General features: G+C 46.2%; 3 protein-coding genes and 1 non-coding gene across 11 annotated transcripts in view; 2 read left to right on the forward strand and 2 right to left on the reverse strand.

Annotated features, from left to right (window-relative positions):
- The window catches only part of LOC105683165 (protein dead ringer), a 70,449-nt gene extending 59,049 nt beyond the window's left edge, over nucleotides 1–11,400 (reverse strand). For all 5 annotated transcript variants that reach the window (XR_007279090.1, XR_007279089.1, XM_012395593.3 and 2 more), the window contains exon 1: nucleotides 9,319–11,400. Coding sequence is in view for 3 of the 5 variants with exons in the window: in XM_012395593.3 (XP_012251016.2) it covers nucleotides 9,319–9,423 (105 nt within the window). In the remaining 2 variants the exon portion in view is untranslated. The remainder of the gene's footprint in view (nucleotides 1–9,318) is intronic.
- A 5,821-nt stretch (nucleotides 11,401–17,221) lies between these two features.
- LOC105683130 (maspardin-like) lies at nucleotides 17,222–20,151 on the forward strand. Its single transcript, XM_012395501.3, has 7 exons — nucleotides 17,222–17,781; nucleotides 17,886–18,020; nucleotides 18,296–18,401; nucleotides 18,697–18,817; nucleotides 18,949–19,057; nucleotides 19,125–19,373; nucleotides 19,447–20,151. The coding sequence occupies exons 1-7, from the start codon at nucleotides 17,683–17,685 to the stop codon at nucleotides 19,504–19,506; spliced, it is 879 nt and encodes a 292-aa protein (XP_012250924.1). The 5' UTR covers nucleotides 17,222–17,682; the 3' UTR covers nucleotides 19,507–20,151.
- On the reverse strand, nucleotides 20,136–22,322 carry LOC105683131 (ARL14 effector protein-like). Of its 4 annotated transcripts, none has more exons than XM_012395503.3 (3): nucleotides 22,182–22,322; nucleotides 20,524–20,792; nucleotides 20,136–20,416 (listed from the first exon to the last, which is right to left on the reverse strand). In XM_012395503.3, exons 1-3 carry the CDS (start codon nucleotides 22,230–22,232, stop codon nucleotides 20,335–20,337), a joined length of 402 nt encoding a protein of 133 aa, XP_012250926.2. In that variant the 5' UTR covers nucleotides 22,233–22,322; the 3' UTR covers nucleotides 20,136–20,334. The 4 variants fall into 4 exon arrangements, with proteins under 4 accessions (XP_012250926.2, XP_020706403.2, XP_048513209.1 ...); XM_020850744.2 differs by having other exon boundaries at nucleotides 22,167–22,302; XM_048657252.1 differs by having other exon boundaries at nucleotides 22,152–22,278.
- A 1,077-nt stretch (nucleotides 22,323–23,399) lies between these two features.
- On the forward strand, nucleotides 23,400–23,473 carry Trnai-aau. Its single transcript has one exon. It is a non-coding gene; the product is annotated as a tRNA-Ile (tRNA).
- The last annotated feature ends 1,477 nt before the right edge of the window (nucleotides 23,474–24,950 follow it).

The following is a 24,950-nucleotide window of genomic DNA, read 5'->3' on the forward strand; positions in this document are numbered from 1 at the left end:
GAAGGTTGAAGCAAGAAAAAGTGTACGACAAAAAATAAGAGACCCCCGCGTCCGTGTATGTATGTTCTACGTGTTACGTTGGTCTTCCGAGGGGATAAAATGTATCGCTCCTACTTCCGGTGGAAATAAATACCCCGCGGACGGATCACCGTCTTGAAGTAACCAACCGTATTGTTGGTTTTTTTTTTCTGCTTCTTTTCACAGCTACGTGTAACGGGTATCATTTATTATACGAAACCGTAAAATTACAAGAACAATATTACGTTATAAGGGGGATGTGTCGCGCGACAACCCCGTACGTCTCGATGATTAATTAACAAAACTGATATTCCTCGCGTCATAACATATATGAAACCGGATATGGAATAGTCCCACGTCGTAGAGGGTATCGTTTTTTTCAACGTCCACCTACACAAGCACGTCGATCACCGGTCGAACTCTGTTTCAAATTTTCACCATCGTCCTCAACCGACGACGGCGATCCGCGCGATGGAAAACCGACGAGGAAAAAAGGAACGACCGACCGATTGTGAGAAATATCTGGGGAACTTTCCACATTTGCTGCCGAGTCGTCGGCTCGCCGAGGGAATGAGACGAGGGGCCGGAAGGGAGCAGTGCATCGTCTTCGACGGCTACTACTCGGTCATCCGGTAATATCAAACGGGAAAAACTTGTGAGGATTCCGTCAGTAATACATACCACCTACCGCGGTGGACAACAGAACCCCTTCGCGTTGCATATTAGTCGATACCGCGAGTATATAGATACCGATATAATGCGACAAATTGAATTAGTCATTCCTTAAGTCGGTTGAGCTTTTTATAACATGATGTAATAATATTATATGCAGCACGCAAGTTTGACGAATGTACCGTCGCATCTGCATACCCGGGGAGGTCCGATACCGTTACGAGGGCCGCAGGATCCCTCCCCTCCCCTCCCCACCCCTCCGACCCCCCGAAGAACTTTGGCGTCCGTCGTGTCCTTTATATCGCACGAGTCCCGGCAACAATAACGATTCCGTCCCAAGATAAGGTCGAACCTCCTCGACCGGCCCTCCCTAGAAAAATATCGATTGTCCGGTTATCGATTGCCTCGGATCTGGAAGATCGGTGGTGGTTTATCGGCACACGAACAACCGTCGCGTAGTCCTCAAAAAGTCAGAGGGAAAAAGAGGTGCGGGGAACCTCGGCGACGATCGCCCGCAGGGGTGGCGATGATCGGGCGTCGAGCGGTTTTCGTTCGACTCGGTGTCGCCGATTTATCATCGCTACGCTCGTCGTATCGCGTTCGAATGGGAAAACATTGAGAACCTCTGCAATTTCGTGGTAACACCCCCGCGTCCCGACGGTAGACGACGTATACCTTGAGGGTTATATTCTCAAGCGGTGCAGCGGAAGAAAGAAAATTGGGGTGGCCTCCGGTGGTCGACAGCACGTGCCGACCGCATGCGTCTGCTTTGCCGAGGCTCGCCTGACTACCCTCGGACGGCATCTCGTGTACGCACACGCACTCCTCGTGTGCGTACACGTACGAAACTGCGGGCAGATTGGTGTAGACGCGTAGAGACGTGTGTTCGTACGTTCGTACAACGGTGTATGTTTGTGTATTCACGCACGTACGCGTACACTTGGTCACCCATACCGGCGAAGTAGACCCAATTCCAGCGGGGGGGTATCCGACCGACACGCATTAAGCGCGAGATACCGAGATCTTCCAACTTCCGTTCGCTGCGACGCGATCGACGACGACGACGACGACGACGACGACGACGACGACGACGACGACGTACATCGGTACGCGTACCTGCGTTGGTCCGCGAGGCTGCACGGGTGCGCCTCTAATGAACGCATATAAATGTGCATGAATATACAGAAATATATAAATGAATATTATGTACATAGCTGGCTGCCAGCTAGCAGCGAAGAGAGATAGTCGTGAATTATTGCAGTTGTCGGCAGTTGCAACCTGCATGCCCGATCCGTTTACCTATAAAATGTAAAACGTACGGCTTGCACGAGTCGCCGTTACAAAGTCCGCCTGTACTATAATAAGGTACATACCGAGCGAATGAGCACGCATACGCAGGTACGTCCGTAGATCTAACACCGGCTCTTTTATTGCGCTACGCCCGTACACGTACACGTCAACTCCGCGTGCGAAGCGTACGAGTATCGAGCCCCGTCGATTATTCTCCTCCATAAAATTATTAATAAGAGTAATTTGGCGTCATTACACGTAGTTTTCCGATGCCGCTAAACTCTGGCTCTACGAGCCCACACCCCACACCCCACGCCCCGTCTCCCCGTCTCCCCGTCTCCCCATGACCCCGACGATTCTTTTTATCCGGTTATACCTCCTTCGACCGGACAATTGTAACGTGTCACTTTTCCAAAGAATCCAGAGACTCGTGGACATTTAGGGATTATACGAGGTAAGTGGTACGAGGGTTTCACAGGTATGCGTACGTTTGACTTGCTGCAGGGATATGGGTGTATCTCGTACTCGTAAAATACGAGGATACGTGTACATCGGTATTGTTTGGCAGGAAACAGCGTCCGATTTCTCTTTAAGGTTCGAACGTACATATAACATACCCGTAACACATGGTGGCGACAAATATCGGTATGTAACGGACGTACGGGTGGTACGGATGCGCGGAGGTAACGCGACGTTCTCACAGCTCACGATGGGTGCGTATTATTATGTAGGTACATATAATAATATTCACGTTTCCGGGTTGATCGCCTCGCGCGGATTTGTCCGGCGTCGAATCGCGGTGAGAAGATACAATATCCTCGCGATAATATCTGGCAATTATTTGTACGCGCGATTCTCGCGCCCGCGGGATAACCGAGCGGGGTAATTCTTCGAGGCCTCGACCCGTCGTCGGGTCCAGCGGGTAAAAGTACAAAAGAAGTCGATGACCCAGAGGAGTCTGGATGTGGAGAAGAGAAGGAAAAAGAAAAAGAAAAAGAAAAAGAAAAAGAGCAAGAGGAAGAAGAAGAAGACGAAGGAGAGGAACTCGATGGGGACAACGACGACGTCCAGTCGAAGAGCAAAGGAATAACACGAAATAAAAGCGAGTAAAGTTGAAGAGTCAACAAGGCCGTCGCCCCTGACGGAGCGGAAGACGAAGCGAGCTTACAACCGCGTTGGTTGACGGTGACGCGGTGACGGCGGTGTGACGGTGTGACGGTGTGACGGTGACGGTGACGGTGACGGCGACGGTGACGCTGGGATATATAGCCAGACGCCGCGCACGTATATTCCCGTGTTTGCGCGAGTTTCAGAACCCGTTTCATTATTCCGACGTACCTATATACGTATACCTCGTATACTCTTCGCTACGACCGATGTGCCATGCTTCGGCTTTCACGCGCAGTTTACTTAGGACACGGTGAAAGACTCGCTCGCGTATCAAATTGAATATTCAACCGAAAATAAGTAGAAAAACGGGATAAAAAAATAAAAAATAAAACGAAGAAAATCACTCTATAGCGATGTTCGCTTACATAAAGCGTAAACGTCGCGCCGCACCGTGGCGGGATACCTGTGCGTATGCGACGACCGTCGCGATAGTGGCCAAAAAATGACGAATTCGATCGAAAGTTGTCAAAGCTGTCCCCCCCGATCTTTCGACGTCTGAAATATGACGGACAATGTACGTGGGTGCGACGTTGGTAGGTACGGGAAATGCATCCGATGGTCGCCCGGCGGTATTTGCGCGAGGTGTAGTACTGCGCTATTTAGCGGGGATCGGTACCTGTACAGTTAACGAGAATGTAACCGCTTCGGGCCGGGGTTAAGCCCTGGGAATATAATATAATCCCGGCGCTACGGCGTCGGTCGTGTATAGGTATATACCTGAACCTCACCTTTCGAAACCTTTCAACCTGAACAACCGTCACGATGACCATTGCCGAACCATAGCCGACGCAAATCGATGCTCGTTGGGTGTTCGGAAGCCACCTTGTAAGCGTCACTTAATGTCCACCTTGCCGCACTTCGAAACCAAAGCTCCCTATACACAGCTACCCTCTCTCCTTCTCTCTCTCTCTCTTCTCGCCACACGGATTCACGCATACGCGTCGTACGCATGCATCTACCGCAGGACCATCGACCACCCGCGGATACCGGAATACCCGATCCCCCGCAGAACACCCTGCAGCCAAACACGGTCGAGCGATTCTTATTCGATTCGAGGAACCGATCGCTTCGCCAAATGCGGGCGAAAAATCACCGAGCGAGCTGTGACGCCGGCGAAGGCGAGTCGACGACGATCACGATCCAGGCGCACGATCCTACCCTGCGGAGACCGCGCGATGGATCCTCGATCGCCGACCCGCACCCTGTGAATTTTCAAACGGGGGTCGACGAATTTACCGCGATGTTTCGCAACGGACGAGCGTACGAGTCTCGAATGCGCCCGCGTGGGTGGTGCGTACGTTACGTGTCATCGTTTGGGAATGCACATTCGTACGTAGATTCGAAGATGCGCGTACGTAACGTAGGTACAGCCGCTGGCCGTTGTACCTGTGCATCTCCTTCTCGCGGGGGCAGCGACTCCTCTCCGACGCGACTCGTAGAACCGAATCGGTGTAGGCGTGGCTCCGAAGGATCCCATCGACCAATGGTGAACCGTGGCTCGAGTTGCGCGTTACCGATTCCCCCCCGTCCGCCCCCCCCCCCCCCCCCCCACCCCCCTGGTTGCGGAAAGCTCGCCGTCGAACCGACGACTTTGGATCCGTCCGAGCTTGCGCGACCGCGCGAAAGACCGGGGAACCGTCGTCCAACCGTATCAATTCCCACTTTCGCGCAATAGCCGTACGCAGACCGCCGGAGTCACCGACGTTGAATGAACCGTCAACCACCGCCGCATCGTGCGCGATATGGATCATCGGCGGGCGCGCGTGCGCTGCGTCGTTGCGTCGATCCATTTCACCCGGAGACCTGTCCCGCCGTCGTACTTCGTGCGCGTACAACTTACTCGCGTGTAATAAGCTGTGTACGTGTACCGCACAAAAATGTAACGCGCACGCGGTAGGGGCGGCGAAGATTCCGAAAACGATCGTCGGAGAGCGCGCTCCGGACGGATGCTCGACGATTTCATTCTCCGACCGACGTAACGCGTTCTTTTCACGTGCCAAATTTTGATTCCACGCCGGAGGTAGACGCGTCACTTCGAACTGACGATAACGAAGATCACTCGGCGATCGGCGAGCGATTCGAATTTTTTTATCCGTCCATACCCGTACCGCACGGTCATGGGAAACGATCTCGGACGATCGCGTGCGGGTTCGCACGCAGGAACGGAACGATCGAATGTCCGAGACGTGCGGTAGCGCAGATCCTGCGCGAAACGAAGGGGATCGAGATCGCACCGCGGAAAAAAATGATCACAAGATGAACTCGAGGCAACGAACCGTACCAATTCTAATATGAAAAACTATTGCACACGTGGAATCGTTAACCCGTGCCGCACCTGCGGTTAGCGACGAATGAAAAATGGTATAGCCGACGTCGACGACGACAACGACGACGATGATCGAGCCATTTGTTTTTCAGCAGTGCAGCGCGTATCCGCGAGCGGGGAACGGTTTGTATCGCGCGCACCGAGTCAGGACTTTAGCTGCTGGCAGGAAATTGCCTCCAAAATCTAATTAGCGAAGACATTTATATTGCGATCGTAAAACTATGGTATATTATAATACACGCGGGCTTACATCTGTACGTACCTTTTACGGTAAAATATGAATTATCCGCCAGACTTTGCAATATGTATACAACGAATAAATATATTAAATATGAAACCACCGCGGTTGTGCCATTTATATACGAAACATACGCAACTCCGTACCCGCGTATTACTCGACGTATGCCGAGAAAAATAAAAATACTGTAGAAAAATAAAACCAACGAAAGTCATCCGACATCGAAGGTCTTTCGGATACCTGGGCGTTTTTCTATCCTTGTTCAAGGTCGCAATAACGCAGCCCCCGCGAGGAAAATACGAAGGAGGTGAAACGCAAGTCCCGCATTCGCGACGTCCGCGCGTGGCGCACATACGGTAAAAGATAAGGATTAGGTTTGTAGGTGTGTACCGAAGAAGCGCGAGTAATCTATGCAAATATTGCCAGATATACAATACATACGACACCGCGGTAGGTACTAGGTGCAACGTGCGGTATATAATTTCACGTGTAATACCGGAGCACCTATCCACGTAGGTATATGCATATGTGGGTAAAATATAAATTAAGCGACGAACGGTTGGTACCCGATTTATCATTGGCTGAGGTGAAATCCCCTCCCACGGACGCGTCGCGTCACTATATACCTCGTATAACGTCGCCCTCGCCCGTACGTACGTATACCTTATACCTCACAGGCGATGGCCCGATACGACCCGCACCCCCGTGTTATACCCTATAGGAAATCGCGGGCGGCTCTCCCCTAGCTTCGAATGCACAAGTTCCCTCCGGGTCTGCGCACGCAACGAAAATCCACCGCCACCCACCCCTTGGCGCGAATCTCGGACTCGGGGCACACGCACGTACGAGTCATCGGCTCCCGTCCTACCTGTTTTGTCGCGCCTCCCGATCAGGGGGTGGAGGGCGATGACGAAAGCAACGGATAATCGAACAAGATTCGTCGTTCGTTGTCTTCGCGTGTATATGTATGCAACTCGACGCGAGAGAGGAACGGAGGAGAAGAAGAAAGTTCCGGCGTGTTGACGCATCCGAAATTATCATATCCAAATATTGTTTTTCTTCATCTCCGGGTAATCGCGCAGGGTAGGACGCAACGCGCCTTTCTCCGAGTGAGATATCCCGTTCTCCCCCGGACATCAGCCGCGCCGATAGAAAAGCAGGTGATATATCCCGGGTGTGGCGAATCGGTCGGAGCGATCATCGCCCCGGAATCTCTCGTCGTGCACGTCTATTTATTTCTCAACATTATTTCGAATGCGGTGGGGGCTCTGAGAGGGAAGCGGAGTGAAAAATGGGGAGATCGGCCCCCGTGTAACGCCGGTGGTTTCGGTCGAGTCGCCGTTGCAGCCGACGTCGTCCCGCGCGATAAGGAAAGTAAAAAGAAAATAACGAAGCAAAATCGAAGATACGTGAAGCGCCAAAAATATTTTAAAAGCGATACCGCGATAACGGATGCAGATACGGGATAATCCCTTATCGCGGGATACCCCGTGTACGAGTATTACACCTATACACGCACACTCCGCGCGCTGCGCGATCCGAGAGGAGCTTCCGGTACGAGATTCGAGAACGTGGAGATAAACGAGATGACGAATACGGACGAAGAGGAGTTCGATCGACGCCGCCGCGGGTTCGCGTAAATACCATCCGGGCCACGGTACGATTCGCTTTTCGTCCAATTCGTATTTTTTGCCGTACGTGTAACACGTAACGAGGTAAATCGACGAATATTATTCAAACGAAAGAGATACGGCGATAATAATGCGCCGAATTAGTTTGGGTGTTGAACGAGACATGCACGAAATAATCGTAGGTAATATATGTATATTATACATAGATATAGAATGAACGTTATAACGCTGACACGAGATGGTCGTCACGCGGCGAGTCATTGTCGGATATTACAAAGATTAATTGCCTACTTTACGTTCGTGCGGTATACACAGGTATACGATACGTACCTCGGCGTATACACGTTCAATAGAAATAACCCGCGTGCGATACCTGCGGCACACAATACTGTAACCCGGGGATTCGTGTGGGTGCGTAAACGGCGTACGCGTATCGTATACAGGTGCAGAGGTGTGCGTCGCCCGTGTATCCAGTATCCCCCATCGCGATCCAAAGATAACAACTTATTTTTTCAATTTAACACTCGAGAAAAATGAAATATTATCATTAGGTAGACCGTATTGCGGCATGATCGATGCATATATAATATATATGCGCGACATACGTGGCCACAAATTACCACACCTATACCACCGCCTGCAACCTGACGTACCTACGTATGCATTTTTTTCTTTTTTTTTTTCTTTCAATTTCGAACATTTCTTTACACGTATAATAGCGGTGCCTGCGACTGAAATCCGCGTACGGATATGCACTCGCAGCGATGCATAGAAATAAATCTATGAATAAATTCTTCTCGCGTTATCCGATGTGTGCTGCACTGGACACGAGTTTCTCTCGTCGTCGTCGTCGTCGCCGTCAAAACATCGGATTGATATACACAATTCCCACTTATAAAATAGGCACATTCGTACGTATACCTAGGATATACAAGCGACACGCGAATCCTGCAGTTCCATGTTATTTCTGTGCGAACTCGACGACGTAAAAAACTGTTCGCAGTGTGCCGAGGACGAATTCGAACGCGAATGTATATCGAGCGATTATAAACATGGATTCTCGCGCGTACCTCGGCACCGCAAGGTCAGACTTTTATACAAATCCACATCATACCCTCGAAAAGTTCAAACCTGGCGTAACTATACCGTGGCGAGCAGGCCTCGCTCGACACCGCACGCGGTATTATATTATACGTTTATAATCCCAAATCTCAAATCTCAAATCCCAAATCCCCCGAACCCGAAATCCCAAATCCCAAATCCGTCTGGATTATCGTCGTCGTACACGTGTAGGCGAATGTATTTTCCACCGAGGATCGGCATTGTTATTATCATGATCGATATATTCGTCGTTACTATCATCGTAGTCCTTGTATCGCAGTATCGTCGGTGTCATCGGAATTCAATGTATTCCAAGCTTCGGGTTGTCTAATTACTCGAATCGATTATTTGTATAAAGCCATTTCCCCGCGCCCCGCGCCCCGAGACCCCCGAAATTCCTAAGAGTCCGTATTTCTACACTTATATACAGGCAATGTGTACTCGTGTACTTTGTCCGGGTAAATATGGAACAAAAAAAACGAACAAGCCATAAAGAAAAAGAGGAATGAGAGGGATGAGAATTAGGGCGAGAGAGACGCAGGCGTCGTAGGGGAAGGAAAGAAAGAGACGGGAGAAAAAGGTGCAACGGTTAATTGCACGGTCCGATCCTTCTTCGAAAATCGATCGATGACTAATTGCTCGGTTGTCGAAATGTCACGGGGCAACCGTGTATAATTCGTATTCTTTCGGGGCAAATATTTGGCGATCGAGCAACGGAATTTCAAGAATACGGAAAAAAACGAAACGTTGGCGGGCAGAAAAAAAGAAATCGGCGCTCTTGGGATTTCGCCGCGGTGACGGACGATTAGAAAAAAATGGGAATCGTTGCACGTCGTCGTCGTCGTATAGAAGATATGGAAACAGTGACTCACCATAGGACTGTCAGGTGTGTGGTGGTGATGGTTCATCGAGATATTGGCCATGGCTACGCCCCCACCGGGATTCCCCATGTCCTGAAATTCGTCCGATATCTCCATCGCGTACGATGGTAACGGTTCTCTGTTCTTAACCCGAATTTTGACGGCTTAACCGGCGCGCGGTCAAAAGGGCCAGGAAAACCCTTCGCCACGCTACTGATGCACACGGTTAGAAATACAAACAACTCGCACAACGCTGCACCGAGCGTTTCCCCTTTGCCTTCTTCTTTCTCCTGCGACTTTTCTTCCGTATTCCTCCCCTCGTCCCCTCGGCCGCTTCGACGATGTCACCGATTATCTTTCGAATCCCGTCAGCGTACGGTCCACGTGACGTATGGACGATGAGAACGATATCGATTGCCACCCCCTTTGTCAACTTCAATATCGTCGATTCCAAATTGAAGAATCGAGTGTATTTTTTCAGTTATCTCAGAAATCAGCCAAACTGCGGCGTTCGACGAGCTTTCGAAGTTTTCGAATCCGATACAGGCGAGTTCATTTCACGTGCGTTATTCCGGCCGGTACGTCTGACCTCTGGATATCCGTTGTATCGGGACACGTATCATTAATGCGACTGCGTGTTGTGGAATTTTATTCATCCGCTTAATTATTTATTTCAATTTATCTTCCTATCGACGAACGGCACGTAGCTGGTGTCGGAATAATGATGTGCCGGAGTAATTTGAAAGCAATAACCGTGTAATACGACGGTAAAAAAATTGTACCCGTCGAATGAGACGAAGATAAAGACGCGAGAGAAGGAGAAGTAGAAGTAGAAGAGAGAAAATACGAAGAGTATAGATGAGAAACGAAATAGGTGCGAGTTGAATTGAGAGAAGAGACGAGAGTCTCGACGGACGCGTTGATGTAGTCGACTACACGCGTCGACGAGGTGTACATTCGGATCACCTGTACACTCTCGATATTTTTATGGCCCGGGATAATCCAGCTACACAGTTCGTCTTTGGTTTTTTTCGGGCTTTTCGGTTATTCTCGTCTTATTTCGAGCACGGCGGGATGAAAATACCGCCCCTCTGCGTCACACGCGTCACTGTAACAATTTACATAATAGCACAATTTAACAGCGTTGATGCAATACGGATATCAGACGCAGCGTCGAGTTGCGAATTTTTGTAAGATTCACCGGGCACTTTTGCTCCCGCTGGATTTTTCCCGACGTTCGCACCGAGTCGATAACGATCGTGCGAATAAATGACTATTCGATCGGAGACTCCGTTTATGGATTTTATTAGGTTTGACTTGGGATTTCGAACGCCTCGTTCGCAACACTTGGATTCGGCGGTCACGTGAGTCTTGTTTACGGGTCGTCACATGATATATCCGCTTTTAGATTTCGATCACCTGGGGTTCGATTACGCGAATTTTAGCAAACGCGCGACGATGCAGATTATCAGATTCAACCCGCGGGTTTTATTCGACGACAAAATAGATCGTCGAGTTCACCTCGGCTCGTAGGTTCGATCGACCCTCGCGATTATCCTCCCGTCGTACCTTTCTCCTCTTCGGCGGCTTTCGACTTTCACAAGATAAAACTGCACACTACTCCACAATATCAAGGTCGATTATTATCGTACCATTTATCTTTGATAAAACAGAGGAGGGAAAAAAAAACCAACAACGATGTGTTTTACAACAAACGCCGAACGGTCGAATAAACTTCACCACGCTGATCGATGACCGGTGAGAACTCGTGCTTGACCGGTTTAGAACTGATCAATTGATCGATAATGAACCAATCAACCGACGAACCGATCGATTCTACTTTACTCGGTGGTCGTACGAAGCGATGTATATCCGATACGTGTACATACGCGTCCGTACGTACGTATATTCGTGTGTATGAACAACGTTATCCTCGGAGAAAAACGCACGTATATGTGTTATATACATATATATATATGTATCTATATGTACATACAGATATACATATATATATATATAATATATGTTATATATATATATTCTTGTTAACAGCGGGCGCGCGCACGTTCGCGTCCTCTGACGATCTGACGTGAGGTTTGACTAAAAGGCTCCTTCGGGACGACCCCACTTTCGGTACTAGTCATGAATTAGTTCCTATCTGGCTCGCGACGAGCGCGGTGGGCGGTGGGCGTGGCCGATATCGACACGCCCATTACGTGGCCACGCCCCTTTCGCGTTGTTTCAAAAACTGCGGGGATCCAGGTTCGAGCGCGCGGTTGATTTTTTCATTCGCTTTTTCATCGCCACCCCCATTCGCCCCGTTCGATCGATCGACGAGCGAAACCGAGGAGCGTGGAGATTATTTTTTCTCGCCCCCGGGAGCCAATCGGAACACCCGAATCGTCGGAATGTTCGAAGAAAGTTCAACGCCTTTCGATTCGAACCGATTTCCGCTTGTAGACGATTCGCGCGGACCGAAGCGAACGTGAAATTGATGGGAAAACATGATGTGAAAATGGCAAGAGGCGATACGGCGGATATCGTATCGATTCCGCGGGTAACGTAGCCCCGCAGCTACCGTACACGTACGTGGAGCGAGAGGCGCGTGCACCGGGTGAATATTTTGAACGGGGGCACGCGGTATGAGAAGAGCAGTAAGTAGAGTATCGAGTGTACGCGTCCAACGAGTGAGAAAAGTGGATGTGCGGTGGGCAGGGAGAAGAGAAAAAGGAGGAGGAGTAAGGGGAGGAGGTTCGCTCGAACGCATACAGGTATAGGGTACAGGTAGGCAAAACTGCATTAAACTTTAGTGCTTTGGTTCTTCGCGAACAAGTCGTTAACACCCGAACGGCTGTTTGATCTCGAAGCCAGCACCTCCGTCTCACCTCGCTCGGCGCACGTATGGCTCCTCCGATACGTGTACTGGCTGCACGTACGCAACCGGCGACCCGATGTACAAAATTACACATTGCACGACGCGGTGTTCCAGTCGACGGTATTACGAGTATACCGAACATGGCTAACGACCCAAGCGTTAAAAACGTGTACGTTATTCCCGCACACTAGCACTACATTCTAAAAGATTTCACCTCTACCCGCCGCGCGATTCCGCGACTTTATTATCCGCGATCGTGTCGCAGCAGTATGCGTTATATCGCACACGCGTGTACACGTACATTCGAGACACACCGCGCACACGTGAAAGGTAATATAATAAGTTTTGTGCGAGGTGCATTTGCATATGTACATAAACCACGTGTACAAAGATGGCGGTCCGAGGCAGAGCGTACAGGGGAATATGCGAGTATTATGCTCCGCAAATTACTCCTAATTGTAACACGTGCGAAAGTAGCCATGAGAGGGGGAGAAGGCGTGCCGCTGTACATACGTAGTATTTACATCTACCTATGCATGCTGTGCGTGCGTTACAGTGATATCGTACATGCGGGACGACCGCGCAAAACCCTGCGAATTTGAATTTCATGTTTCATCGCAATATGCAATACCTACGCAAGGCACTCTACGATATTAGAAACCTCCATGGCAGCCATATCGATGATCCTTGAACGTTGCTGAAAGTATATACCTAATTATGAAATGTTTTTCGCATTGTTTTAACCAGAGATGAACATAGGTACGCGTACAGGCGTGCTGCTTCAAACTTGATGACGATTCTCGACACACGAATCGGTCCATGTGTTTTATACGCACGTACACGGGTGTATTGAATCGCCGCCACGACGAGAATATTCCATTATATTACAATACGTTATTTACCTGCAGTTTTAAAATTCTCAGACTCGTCTTCACCGGTGTATATACCTATAAATATACACGGTTAATATTTGATTTCGCACAACGACGATATTGTACAAGTATACGTTCGGAACAAGCGGAACTATGAAACGGTTCCTCCTTCCTCAGAAATGAAACGTCGGATGTTACACATGCGTTCGTACACCTGTACGTGTAAATACCTGACCCAGGCCACGTCGATTCGAATACCTCGTCCCCGCCGTTCTTACGGAGCACCGCGTACATCATACGCAGAAACACGCTGTGCACGTATAAATTAATAATAAGCTGATTCGACTGATGTAGGTACAGCCGTGTACGATCGCACGTGGTGGTGGAAACGGAGAACGGTCGCGGTGTTCACCATAAAGACACCAGGATGTTTGCATAGCCGCGCCTACGAGCGGGCAGTTTCTAATACAACCGTCGTATTATACGATTTATGTGAAACGATGTTCGAAGGTGTAAAGGAATATGTGCGAGGAATGAGGAGAGGACGTAGAATTTTATATTAACGATCATGGGGGACGTCTCTTTGTTTCTCGGCACCGGGATCGCACACGATTCTCGTCAACGATCGATACCGGCTCTCTCTCGATATTTTCAGTTTTTCGATCCCTCCTCGTTTCATCTCATTTCATCCTATTGCTTTCACTTTCTCTCCGACTGCGTCGCAATTCTTTCAACAAACTGTATTCGATAATCATTCGTGGATTACGATCCAGATGACGACGGTCGCGACCGTTCTCTCAATGTACGGTGGTATACCAGAACCAGACTGGACGCAAACTGAATGTTTCGTACGCTTTACGCCCGGAATTCCGTTCGTATACGTTACACTCCTCATAGCTCGGACTTTTCTGAAACAAGTCAAGGCTCGAGAGAAAAACCCATATGCACGTCCGGGGGAGGGTCGCGGTTGCCGCAGCGTCCGAGCTGTACGTTTTCTAAACCGAAAGATCGAGCGAACCATTACGGTCGTAAAATATTGAAAGCGCATGAGAAATTAGTGCGGAGGGAGAAAAGGAAAGAAAAATTTAAGTTGATCGTAGGAGAGGAGGAGAACTCGTCGAAATCCAAATGTTTACACACGTCCGGCTGATTCTATTCCGACGATTGTTCGTTTGCACCCGGCGAATGAGATGGAACGTTGATTCTCCGATCACCGGCGCATGCACTTACAGCGTACGTTGCGAAACAATCATTTCTACGTTCTGCTCCGTGGACCGTGTGGGAAAGCGAAGGAAAGAGATGTTGCGTAAACCGCGAAAAATGACGAGAGTAGCTGGTGAAAACAGGACGAGCGATACACGTGTATTATGGTAGTGCGTTTTGGGCGAGAAAGGCTGTTTGGGATTATGAGGCGTCCAAAGTGCGGAGGACTCGGAGTCGTCCCGATGAGGATGGTTATTGTCGCGTACCTTCTGGGAAATGTCACTTTTAACTTTCAACGATATTACAACAGTTGCAGCTCCGAAGCCGAAATCCGCTGAAGGTCGATCGATGACGGTCTACAGCCATCACGATTTGACGCGCGTTTTCGAAAAATTATGGCATTCAGGTAGGTATAATTGAATCCCATAAATTATATTTCAAATCCCGCAGTACAATGGCGCGGCGCCGTTGAAAAGAATTATTCCTTCGAAGAAATCCAAACTGCGGGGCCGGATTAATCCAAATTAATCGGTGTTGTCGGAATATTCCAGAGTTTCGGTGTACGTGTATTACGAAAAAAGATTACGAATGCATACTCGTTGGGCGAAAGGAAATAAAAATGACGCCGATGCGACGCGTCGCCGGTAATTGTACATATTTATCTGTACACATCATATACGTACGTACGTGCGTGTGTATATACTTGGAATATAGTGGCGTGGCAACGGTTTCTCGACTAATTTGGCAACTAGTTTATCATATACGCCATTTAATTGCGCGTATACGTACGTAGCGTGTGTTACGGTCCATGGACGGATTGGGATTTGAGTCCAAGTGAGAGAATCAGTTCATTGTTGAGACGATCGTCCCTATTATTGTGTAAATTGAACGATGGAGATTTTGCAGATTATCGTCTCGCGTGGTTGGACGCTAGTTGCCCTCGACAATGAACGGCAGCCACCCTCCTCCCTTACAAAAATTTCTTCCCTCGTCCCTTGTGTTATAATCTGTCCCAAGTTACGTGGTCGTTAGCGAACCGAATCAACCGGAAATACCAGCTTGACATTTCCGTATGTTATTCAAAGATGCCGCTATACTTGCTCGTCCTGCGATTTTACCGTTTACACGACGACAACGAACAATATCGAGAAAACAATGCGATGTTTCTCATTCCTTTTTTACTTTTCTTTTCTATTCTTTTCTTCGGCGTTCAGCCCCCCAATTCTGTCCTAATTTCTCTCACCCCAAAGACGCGACGCGAAGACTCGGAACGTCTTTCGAGAAATTTTCATTTTCGTTCATCTGTATCACGTGCGGAGCAATAACAGGGCGTAAATCTAGGGTTGGGTAGATGTTGCAAATCTCATATCTGATTAGCTGGTTCATCGCACCGTGAATTTCGTGTATACAAATGACGAATGTATATGTATGAACATGTAATATGGACAAAAATGCGTGTAAGAGCATTCGAAAGGTTTTCCTTCTATTTCTTCATTTTCGCACGAACATAGTTCAGCCTTCGGAGTACGTACGTGTAACATCGCTCCGAGATTAGACACGGTGAAATAGATCGGCTTGCAGGGACCATTAATTATCCCCGGAAAAGGTGTCCCTGTTTCGACGATCGTACACGATTAATTGAAAAAACCCGGAACGTCGACGCGCGTCGAGTAATACCTGCATGCATTTCCTGTCGTGTCACATGCGTATAATTACGTAAGAGAGACGTGAGTATATGTTTGTAATCTATACGGCGTAAGGAAGGGTAAGCATACACGGACGGCATCGATTCGGAGTGATTTAAGCTAAGGGTAACAAAGACTACGGTCGTATACTTCGCACGGTAATGTTGCTGGTGGAAGGTTCGCAGTAGGTTGTATATTGCGTATATATTGTATACACATACATATAGTGTTAGGGCACGTTAAGCCGTCCGCGCTCGCGATATCCCATCCATCAATTATCGAACCAGGGCGAAATTCTACTGGCGCCGTAGCGAAATTAAACGAATTCCAGTCCGGTGTGTCAGGAATGAAAAAAATCAACCTGCTACACGTTCGCTTTCAGTATATCGAGCTTATATACTACCAGAGTGAGTGGCAGCTTCGCTAATACATCTCCCTACATCGTACCATAGACATACATATACATAACACCGAAAATTTCTATTCCCATTGAATGAGAAATCTCCGCAATGATGTCGATATCGGAGAAATCGGAGATTAGGCAGCAGCGGGGTGGAAAATTTTTGTTTAAAAAATTTCTCACGCCGAAATGCCTGATGACCATTGTAATTTGTAAATCTAAGAAAAATGCTGCATGCAGTTATTACCATTCACGCAAGTTTCCTGCGACGATTCAGTCAGTCGAAGACATTCTTTCGGTATCTTGAATTTTGCCTTGACCGCCAAGATTTCGTCGGACGATCAATTCCCTCGAGACACCGGACAGAGCCAACACTCGGTGATTTCGGGAATTAGGATATGCATCGGGTGCCGTTCACCGGTGTGCAGCAACTGCACCTGCAAGTTCCTGCGATATCGACTGCAAGCACTCTCCAAGTGGAGGCAGCTTCCTGACCGGGGTGAGAAAAGTGGATTTTGAGACTTGTGCGAAGAGTGAATTGAGCGCGCTTTTACCGTGACGCAAAATCACAGATCACCAACATTTTCACAATGCTCTTAGAGTACTCTGTTTTCTGAATATCATACATTTCTAAATTCTTACCATTTACCATGACCACGAGACTCCGGTTGCAGATATGGCCACCCGTGCTTTGGTCAGTTGATGGTAATGCGTCGACTGATGGTCGGACATGAGTATCTTCGGTCGACGGTTAATGGAAGAGAGAATGCACATACCGATAGGTCCGGTATGCTGAAAAAAGATGGATAAAGTGTCGTGTCCAGTCGCGAGTACCATCAAAATTGGAGAGGTTTTTGCTTTCCAGCCTTCAGCAGTTGTTATCCGATGCAGTTGTTTGCAAGCGGTTCGTTTGCTCTCGTAGTCTTGCCGAATACCGTTCCATCGTAACGTTACGGTTGCCCTATGCACGCTCTTTGCAACGTCCACAAAATGTTTCGAGTCGAAATCATCCAAAGAATTCGCCTCTGCGATCAGCTGGCAAGGTATTTGGTGGCGAAAGAAGTACGCATCGGAGTAACTCCGATGAAATAACATTACTGGAAGAAAAATTAAGCCGCAGTCCCGTCGTTATTGTTGTTAATCTCATCGTCGTCGTAGCAAACGACTCGCAGTCCGCAATTCATCACGTGGGTCAAGTGTAGTGATTATGGATGTGTCGTTGGACTGCGATAGTGGAAACTGTGGGAGACAGTAGCCCGCACCTCGTTCGACGTTATTCGGCAATCTGCTTTACATTTTCCGTGCAGAATTTGAACTATTTCTCAATTAATAACCCAGACCATGGCCTGTGTGAGCGAATTTTCACGCTCACAGGAATACCTTAGTTTTCGGAGCTCGATTCCATTAAGAAAGATCGTCGTTGATTCTGACGGTACCAAGGTACGTTCACCCCTTTTTTTCTACTACCCTTCTTCGTTCCATCTCGAGGAAGAAAATAAATTATAGCTTACGTTCAATCTTCGTTATTTCATTTCCACGTCCAGGGCTGGAGGGTCTACGATTCAGGTCCAAGAGCTATCAGGTGTCCGTTAATCTGTCTGCCTCCCGTTAGTGGTACCGCTGACATTTATTTCAAACAGATTATGGGCCTGGCCGCGAAGGGATACAGAGTTATCGCCGTAAGTCATGTCATTATTTGCGTACACCATTTATCTACTCATCCTGCTCTGATATCGAAATTTAAGGAAAAAATTTCACACAGATACATGGAATACATCGCTACATTCTAGCCCGAGTAAAAATTGTAACTGTATCAAGCGTTATCAAATTATCGAGGTACAGGGTAACGATGACGTACAGACGTTCATAACGCATTTCAATGTTCCATTTCGCGCTGATAAATGCCGACTGAACATCGTGGATAATTAATAAAGAATCATGATTCTCTTTGCAGGCGGAGTCACCGGTTTACTGGAGTGTCAAAGAATGGTGCGATGGGTTTAAGAAACTTCTCGATTACATGGAATTAGACAAAGTGCACTTGTTTGGGGCGTCTCTTGGTGAGCATATCACGCTAGTTATATCGCTTGTTATCGGTGAGGAAGGGACACGTAATGTGTCGTCGTAGTGTTTGATTAAATGCCGCCTCTGGATACATACATTTCTGGCTTCGGTCGACAACAATGATTGTATAACTTCGCTGTCGCCGACCGATTTCAATGTTTTGATTAGCTCTTTTCATTTGGTTACAAGGTCTGTTTACGTTCGTTGTCGGAATGCTGGCGCGACACCACCTTGACGTATGCGGATATGGGCCAGAGAGCTAGCGATTAAAACGTTTTTTTCTATTTTCAGGGGGCTTCCTGGTGCAAAAATTTACCGAAGTCAATTCTCACTGTCCAAGAGTCGTATCCATGATACTCTGCAATACGTTTACAGACACATCGGTATTTAGCTACAATGATTCAGCTGCCGTGTAAGAACAAGTGATAGTCACGAGTTACTTACGATTAGAATAATCTGATTCTCGTTATCGCCTGATCAGAGCCTTGTTTATTGATTGTTTATTTATACCGTTAAAATGAAAGAGAAATGTATTCGATGCAGGTTTTGGATACTGCCGTCTCTCGTCCTCAAGAAGATGGTTATGGGCAATTTCGCCGCCCAAAAATCTGATCCGGAAATCGTTGACGCGATAGATTTTATGGTGGAAAGGGTGGGTCGCATTTTACCAATCGGCAGTCAATGGATTTCAATACCTGATTTTTTTTTTTCATTCGCAGCTGGAGAGCCTCACTCAACGAGAACTAGCTTCTCGGCTTACGATGAACTGCGTCAGTTGTTACGTCCAGCCTCAAAAAATATCTCATCTTCCCATAACCATAATAGACGTGTTCGACGAGTACGCGTTGTCGAACATTGTCAGAGAGGAAACTTACAAGTGTTATCCGAACGCCAAGTTGGCACATCTTAAAAGTGGCGGGAATTTTCCATACCTCAGTCGAGCACCGGAGGTTAATTTGCACCTGCAGGTAATCTACAAGTGAACCTCGTCTACTCTGACATCTTGGCAAATTAACGATTGAAGAAATATTTTCTCCATAGATTCACCTCCGGCAGTTCAAGGACACGGAGTACGACGCAGCGGAGAGGTACAAGATTTAAAACATTCGTTTCACGGTAATACTTCGGGCCGGGAAGTGGACTAATTTCGTTCGGTGCAGTGGTTCGGACAAGTTGTCATACGATGCATAATCGATCAGTTCTTGCTTTCTAAAAGTTTTTTCGTTCCTATAGATCTAAGATGTTATAAGTCATTCCTCTATTTTTACAAGAACTGTGGAACCACAGTTACATATTGAATTATGAGATGGATATTATACACGTACGTACATAAAATTATTACGATATACATACACACACCACAAATATATTTGTTGAATTAATCGTAAGTTGGCAAATAAGCGAATAGTGGCGTATACGTGATTATACTGATTGCAGTGAAAGTGATTTTAACCAAAGTGCTATTCTTGTCAGAGATTACGAAGAAATAACCATCGCAGGACATTCGAGTGCTTTTTCGTTAGTTTCGTTAATCGGTATGAAAATTTGTTTGTCAAATTGTATGGCACTTCGGATGATCGTAGTACATACTTTCAAAACAATTAGCTTCGCCATGAGATTTTTACATCCTGTGTATACTTCACGTGGAACGTGGCTTTAATGAGCTAGGTGTATTTCGTATACCTATATCGTAAATAAACAATTTTGTACAGTAGCCGTTGTGAAAAATATAGTTTTCCATCGCTACGCTGTAACGTTTGATTTATTCACTCTTTCGATATAGTTATAGTATAAGTATCCGTGTCATCTTTGCATTGCTCACAAGTTAAACCGATAATACAAAAATATCGCCGTATGGACATAAATGATAATACCTGTCTATAAAAAATGACTGATTCGTGTCATGGTCACTTCGAAAATCAAATTAATTCACTCGTTCAAAACAGGATTTTTAATAACGAAATCACTTCCTTCATTTTCAATTGATTCGTAAGCCCATTTTCTATTTGATCTGAAATTAATATCGATGCGGAATAAATAAGGTAGCCTCATACTTCTCGTGATAATTCGGCCACCTGAATTTAGCGCGTCTGAGATAATTATCAGAACGCATCTCACCTGCATTCGTGCCCACATTTGGTAGACTTGCATTTCGGACAAGGGAAGTGACAGCCAGGGCAAGATCGTTCTAAACAATCACAAAGATCTTCCCCGGTATGAAAATATATTCCTTTGTCGTCGTAAACGACGTGCTTTTTAGCCCCGGGATACAACCGTCGATTTAGCTTTCGTTTTTCACGTTCGCTTCTCTCTGGATCGAAAAATTTTAGGAATGTTTCAACCCCGTCACCCAACAAGGAAGCCGCCTTCTTAGCTGCGCGGGTTCTCTGCAAAGAAGGAGAAAACAATGTTCGCGGTGATATTTTCGTATCCTCCTTCGAATTTAACATCTCGCACGTATTGATTTATATTCGGGGATGCACTGGTTATCGTCGAGTAGAGAGCAGGTCTAAAAATGCTCGAATAAGGAGGAAAAAAAAAATGCTGGAAGGCTTCGAGGGATAATAATATGCCGCATCCGAATCGGTGAAGTGATCTTCGATCGAAGGTCACACCTCACTTTTATCGCGGCTGATATTCTATCAATGACCTTGCCTCAATCATCGACCGAGCTGAAGTTTTCGGATGATCTTTCCGATTATTCGCTGCAACGGTCAGCAACGTGGTCGAGAGGCCCCGAGGGTTTGGCGTTCATTTTACGTGGTTGCCCGAATATCAAAGGCAAACCAATGGCGTATTTTCTTGGGATGGATTTTTATCGGTCAGTTGGGGAAAGAGCTATGACTGATGTACGAAATAGATGTAGGTATTTCTTTTTTTCAATTCTACCAAAATTCTGACCGAAGTTGGAAAATTGGTACAATTTAGGGGAAACGTTTCCCCATCAGAATCTACAAGTCCGCAATTGGGAGTTATGACTGGAAACGGACGATCCAAACCAAATACATATTCGGAGGGGATTGTTTTTCAATACAAAAAAAAAACCGAGAATCATCGAGTTCTTACCATTATGATCTCAATGATTGAATAAGGCTACAACATTAAACATTCGAGGTAAGATGAATGAGAAGTCGGTTTAAAAAAGCGACAAATCCAGTTCACAGAATATCGATTTAAACGGGCAGCACAGAATGGGCAGGGAAGAGGAAAAGAAAACTTACCCTTTCCATCCTACTTGATTGAGCAACGTTTGAAACTTTGGTTGTTGGTGTCTCGTCGCTCATGTTTGTTCAGGAAAGGTATACCAGTCGATTGAGATAACGGAACGTCTAATGGCGAAGGGACGAGATTGTTTGGGCCCTTCTGAGCCTGGTGATGGAGTAGGGAATGGCGTCTGTCAACGGTAGCGTCATCTGTGTTTCGCGCACTTTCGTTCAACATCGTGCACTCTGTCTCACGTGCGAATAATTTGTAGGTTATGTGAAAAAAATCGGTAAAGATGACTGAAATAGAATTCCTTCCATACACAGCCAATATGATATTATAATTGCTTGAAACGTCACATTGCGGTCCACCGTCTGATTATTAATCGATGAAACAAAAAAGGATTTGGATCTACTTTGAAAAGCAAGAATTACAATTACATCCAATGTCGATTAATTCAGACAGTGAAAGGAAAAGTAGAATTTTGCGTGTACGCGAAAATGGGCGCGTAATCTCGCTCGACATTCGTTTGAAAAAAACACCTGCTGATCCTGCACCTTGAAACCCCTTACGTTTTGTTCTCGTCTTCTTTCAAGTATTCCACCAGCCTTCGTCAGATCCATAAGCTGACCGATAATCAACGATCAGATTTCGGAGCAACAACTAATTTACTACTTCGTAGCTGTAACTTACAACTTGTAAACGACGAATACCACAGCTATGTGAAAGTGAGAACACGAAGCGTTGTTTACCCAAACCGTACTACGAATGGAAAGGTAGCGTCAACTTTGGTCCAACGTCTGAACCACCGTCAATATCACGTGACCCATTCAAACGATTTTACAGCCGAGACAGAGAAATACCATAGAGGAATAGGGAAATGCTTTAGCTTGACGAAAATGAACAACTCCACCCAGCTCAGAAGTAATACAGGAAGATGAGTGTAGCTGAATACCTTGTCATCGTTTGCTTTTCACTCAACCGATTTTACAAACAACATGTCGCGATTGTATAAGACACCGCGATCAGCCTCATATCTCGTCGTATCATTCAACTTTCCTTTTCACGATCAATGGATTCTAACGGCAATTTAATCATAGTGTATAATTCAGATACATCCATATATCGTTGATATGACACACAAAATTTTTCATGAAACAATCGCTTCAGATTCGCTTATTCATCCCCTCTGCTTCAATTCAGAAGAGCTAGTTTATATCGTTTTAATTGTCAATTGATCGAAGTTGATCTTTGAGCATGCAACTGAAATACGGGCTACATCTATAAATCATTTGAATAGCTGTACACCGATCCATAAACTATCTATGCGTACGTACGTACAATAAGCGTCATTGCCACAGACTTCGTACTATTATTAATCGTAGAAAATAGAATAACTGTCGTATACGTTATTACATAAATGTTAGACTGGGCCAAAAAATCGACTATTTTTTCTTTCTAACGGTACTTCGAAATTGTTACTTGGCATGACAAAAAAGAAAATCTCGGAATAATCTTTTTTCTCATGCTAAATAATATCGTCCAAGTACCGTTAGGAAGAAAAAATAGTCGATTTACCCTGTATATTGGATCAATATGATACGCGAAAGATCGCTCGCCGATGAGCGTACGAAATGAGTGAGCATTTATGAAATGGACCACAACGCGTGTTGTCCAAGTTTATATGTATGACATTTAAAATCCCGCTGAATACATCACAATGGTATGAAATAATTAAAATAAAAAAAAACTACGAAATCTGATCTGTTTCTTTTGCCTCAGATTCCATCGGCCCATTAGCTCAGTTGGTTAGAGCGTCGTGCTAATAACGCGAAGGTCGCGGGTTCGATCCCCTCATGGGCCAATTTTTTGCTCGATATTTTTGGCTTTTTGTTTGATAAAATTTGCCGACATGACTATGACGATAACAAACACTGATTAGCAATCAGACAGATTGGTTTAATTTCGAGGTAGAATGAATATCGAACATTTTGTCACATAAACATTGCGGTATAAATATTGACAGTTAAGTTTGATCTCACACTTATATGTATGTACCTAGTTTCGATCAAGGTAGAGTTCTCGATTTATAGTTCAAAACTTCACGAAGGAGAATTCCATCCGCTGAAAATTGAATAACATAAAAATAAATATGATATTCTCTAGATACAGGCTTCGTTGACGCAAATAATTATTTGCTGCCATCGGGTGTCTGTTAGACGATCGTATTAGTACGTCGATTCAAAGTCCGTGCAATGAAAAACTCAACAGAAAACAACGGGGCTCGATCATTCCGTCTCTCACAGCATTATGTGCTACATCGATGTCTTTAAATATTCTTTAGGATTATTCAAGGCAGTTACAACCCCGACCGGGTTTTATCCGACGTTTATAACAACGCTATGTTTTATTTACATCCAATTCCGTTCCGATTTAGAATTAAGAAGAGGAGTGGATGGATTCCAATTCCAAAATTTTTCGTTGCGTGTATCAAGTCAGCTGCACGAGTGCGAACCCTGAAGCCAGGTATAGAAAGGGCCGACGTTGCGACGGCTCGAAAATTTGCGATACACGTTATTGGAATTTTTTGAATTCAGACGACTTCCGGCTCAATCCTTTTATTCGACAGTCGACCCGTACGAGTTGGTAAACTTTCCTGATGCAGCGTATCGCGGAATTCTACCGTAACTTGACATTAAAAAATATTCCATCGCCCGCGATTGCTTGTTAGGACAGGACAACCGATCGATCGATCAATCAACGAGTTGATCTGACCAATTGGACTCTATGAATCAATTCGTACGCATAAACCAGACTCGTGTGAGGGCAGTTAATAGCAAAGACCCTTAAAATTTAATCTGGGACCGTCGCGATTCGACGGATTTCAAGCGAAAACACCGATTGAAATAATTTTCAACGTGAAGTTCGATTCGTAATAAGCGCTACAAAGGTGGTGAGACCCAAAGAACGCCAAGTCTGTCAGCTGTCGACCAGACGGGTCGGCGCCGTATTCAGAAGGCTTATTACGGTATATTAGCCTGGAGCGCGCTCACGGAAATTTTATTGGCTTTTGGAAAATTTCCTGATCGAATTCAACAAGCTTCAGAAACAAAAACTCTTTCAATTTCTCCCTTCTTGTAGCCAGTCGACGCTAATTTCGAGGATCGGCATCCGAATTGGCAAAGGTCCATCGTTATTCGTCAATTGCCAGGTGATTAATTATAAATTCGTACATACGCATATGAGTTTCGTCATAATTATGAGCTACGATCTTTATTCAGTATTCAAATTTTATAGGAGTTTTTTTGCGATCGGCTGAAAAATCGGGCGTTTCAAAGCCA

The sequence above is a fragment of the Athalia rosae genome, chromosome 6 (assembly GCF_917208135.1).
Source record: "Athalia rosae chromosome 6, iyAthRosa1.1, whole genome shotgun sequence".
NCBI classification, from domain to species: Eukaryota; Metazoa; Arthropoda; class Insecta; order Hymenoptera; family Athaliidae; genus Athalia; species Athalia rosae.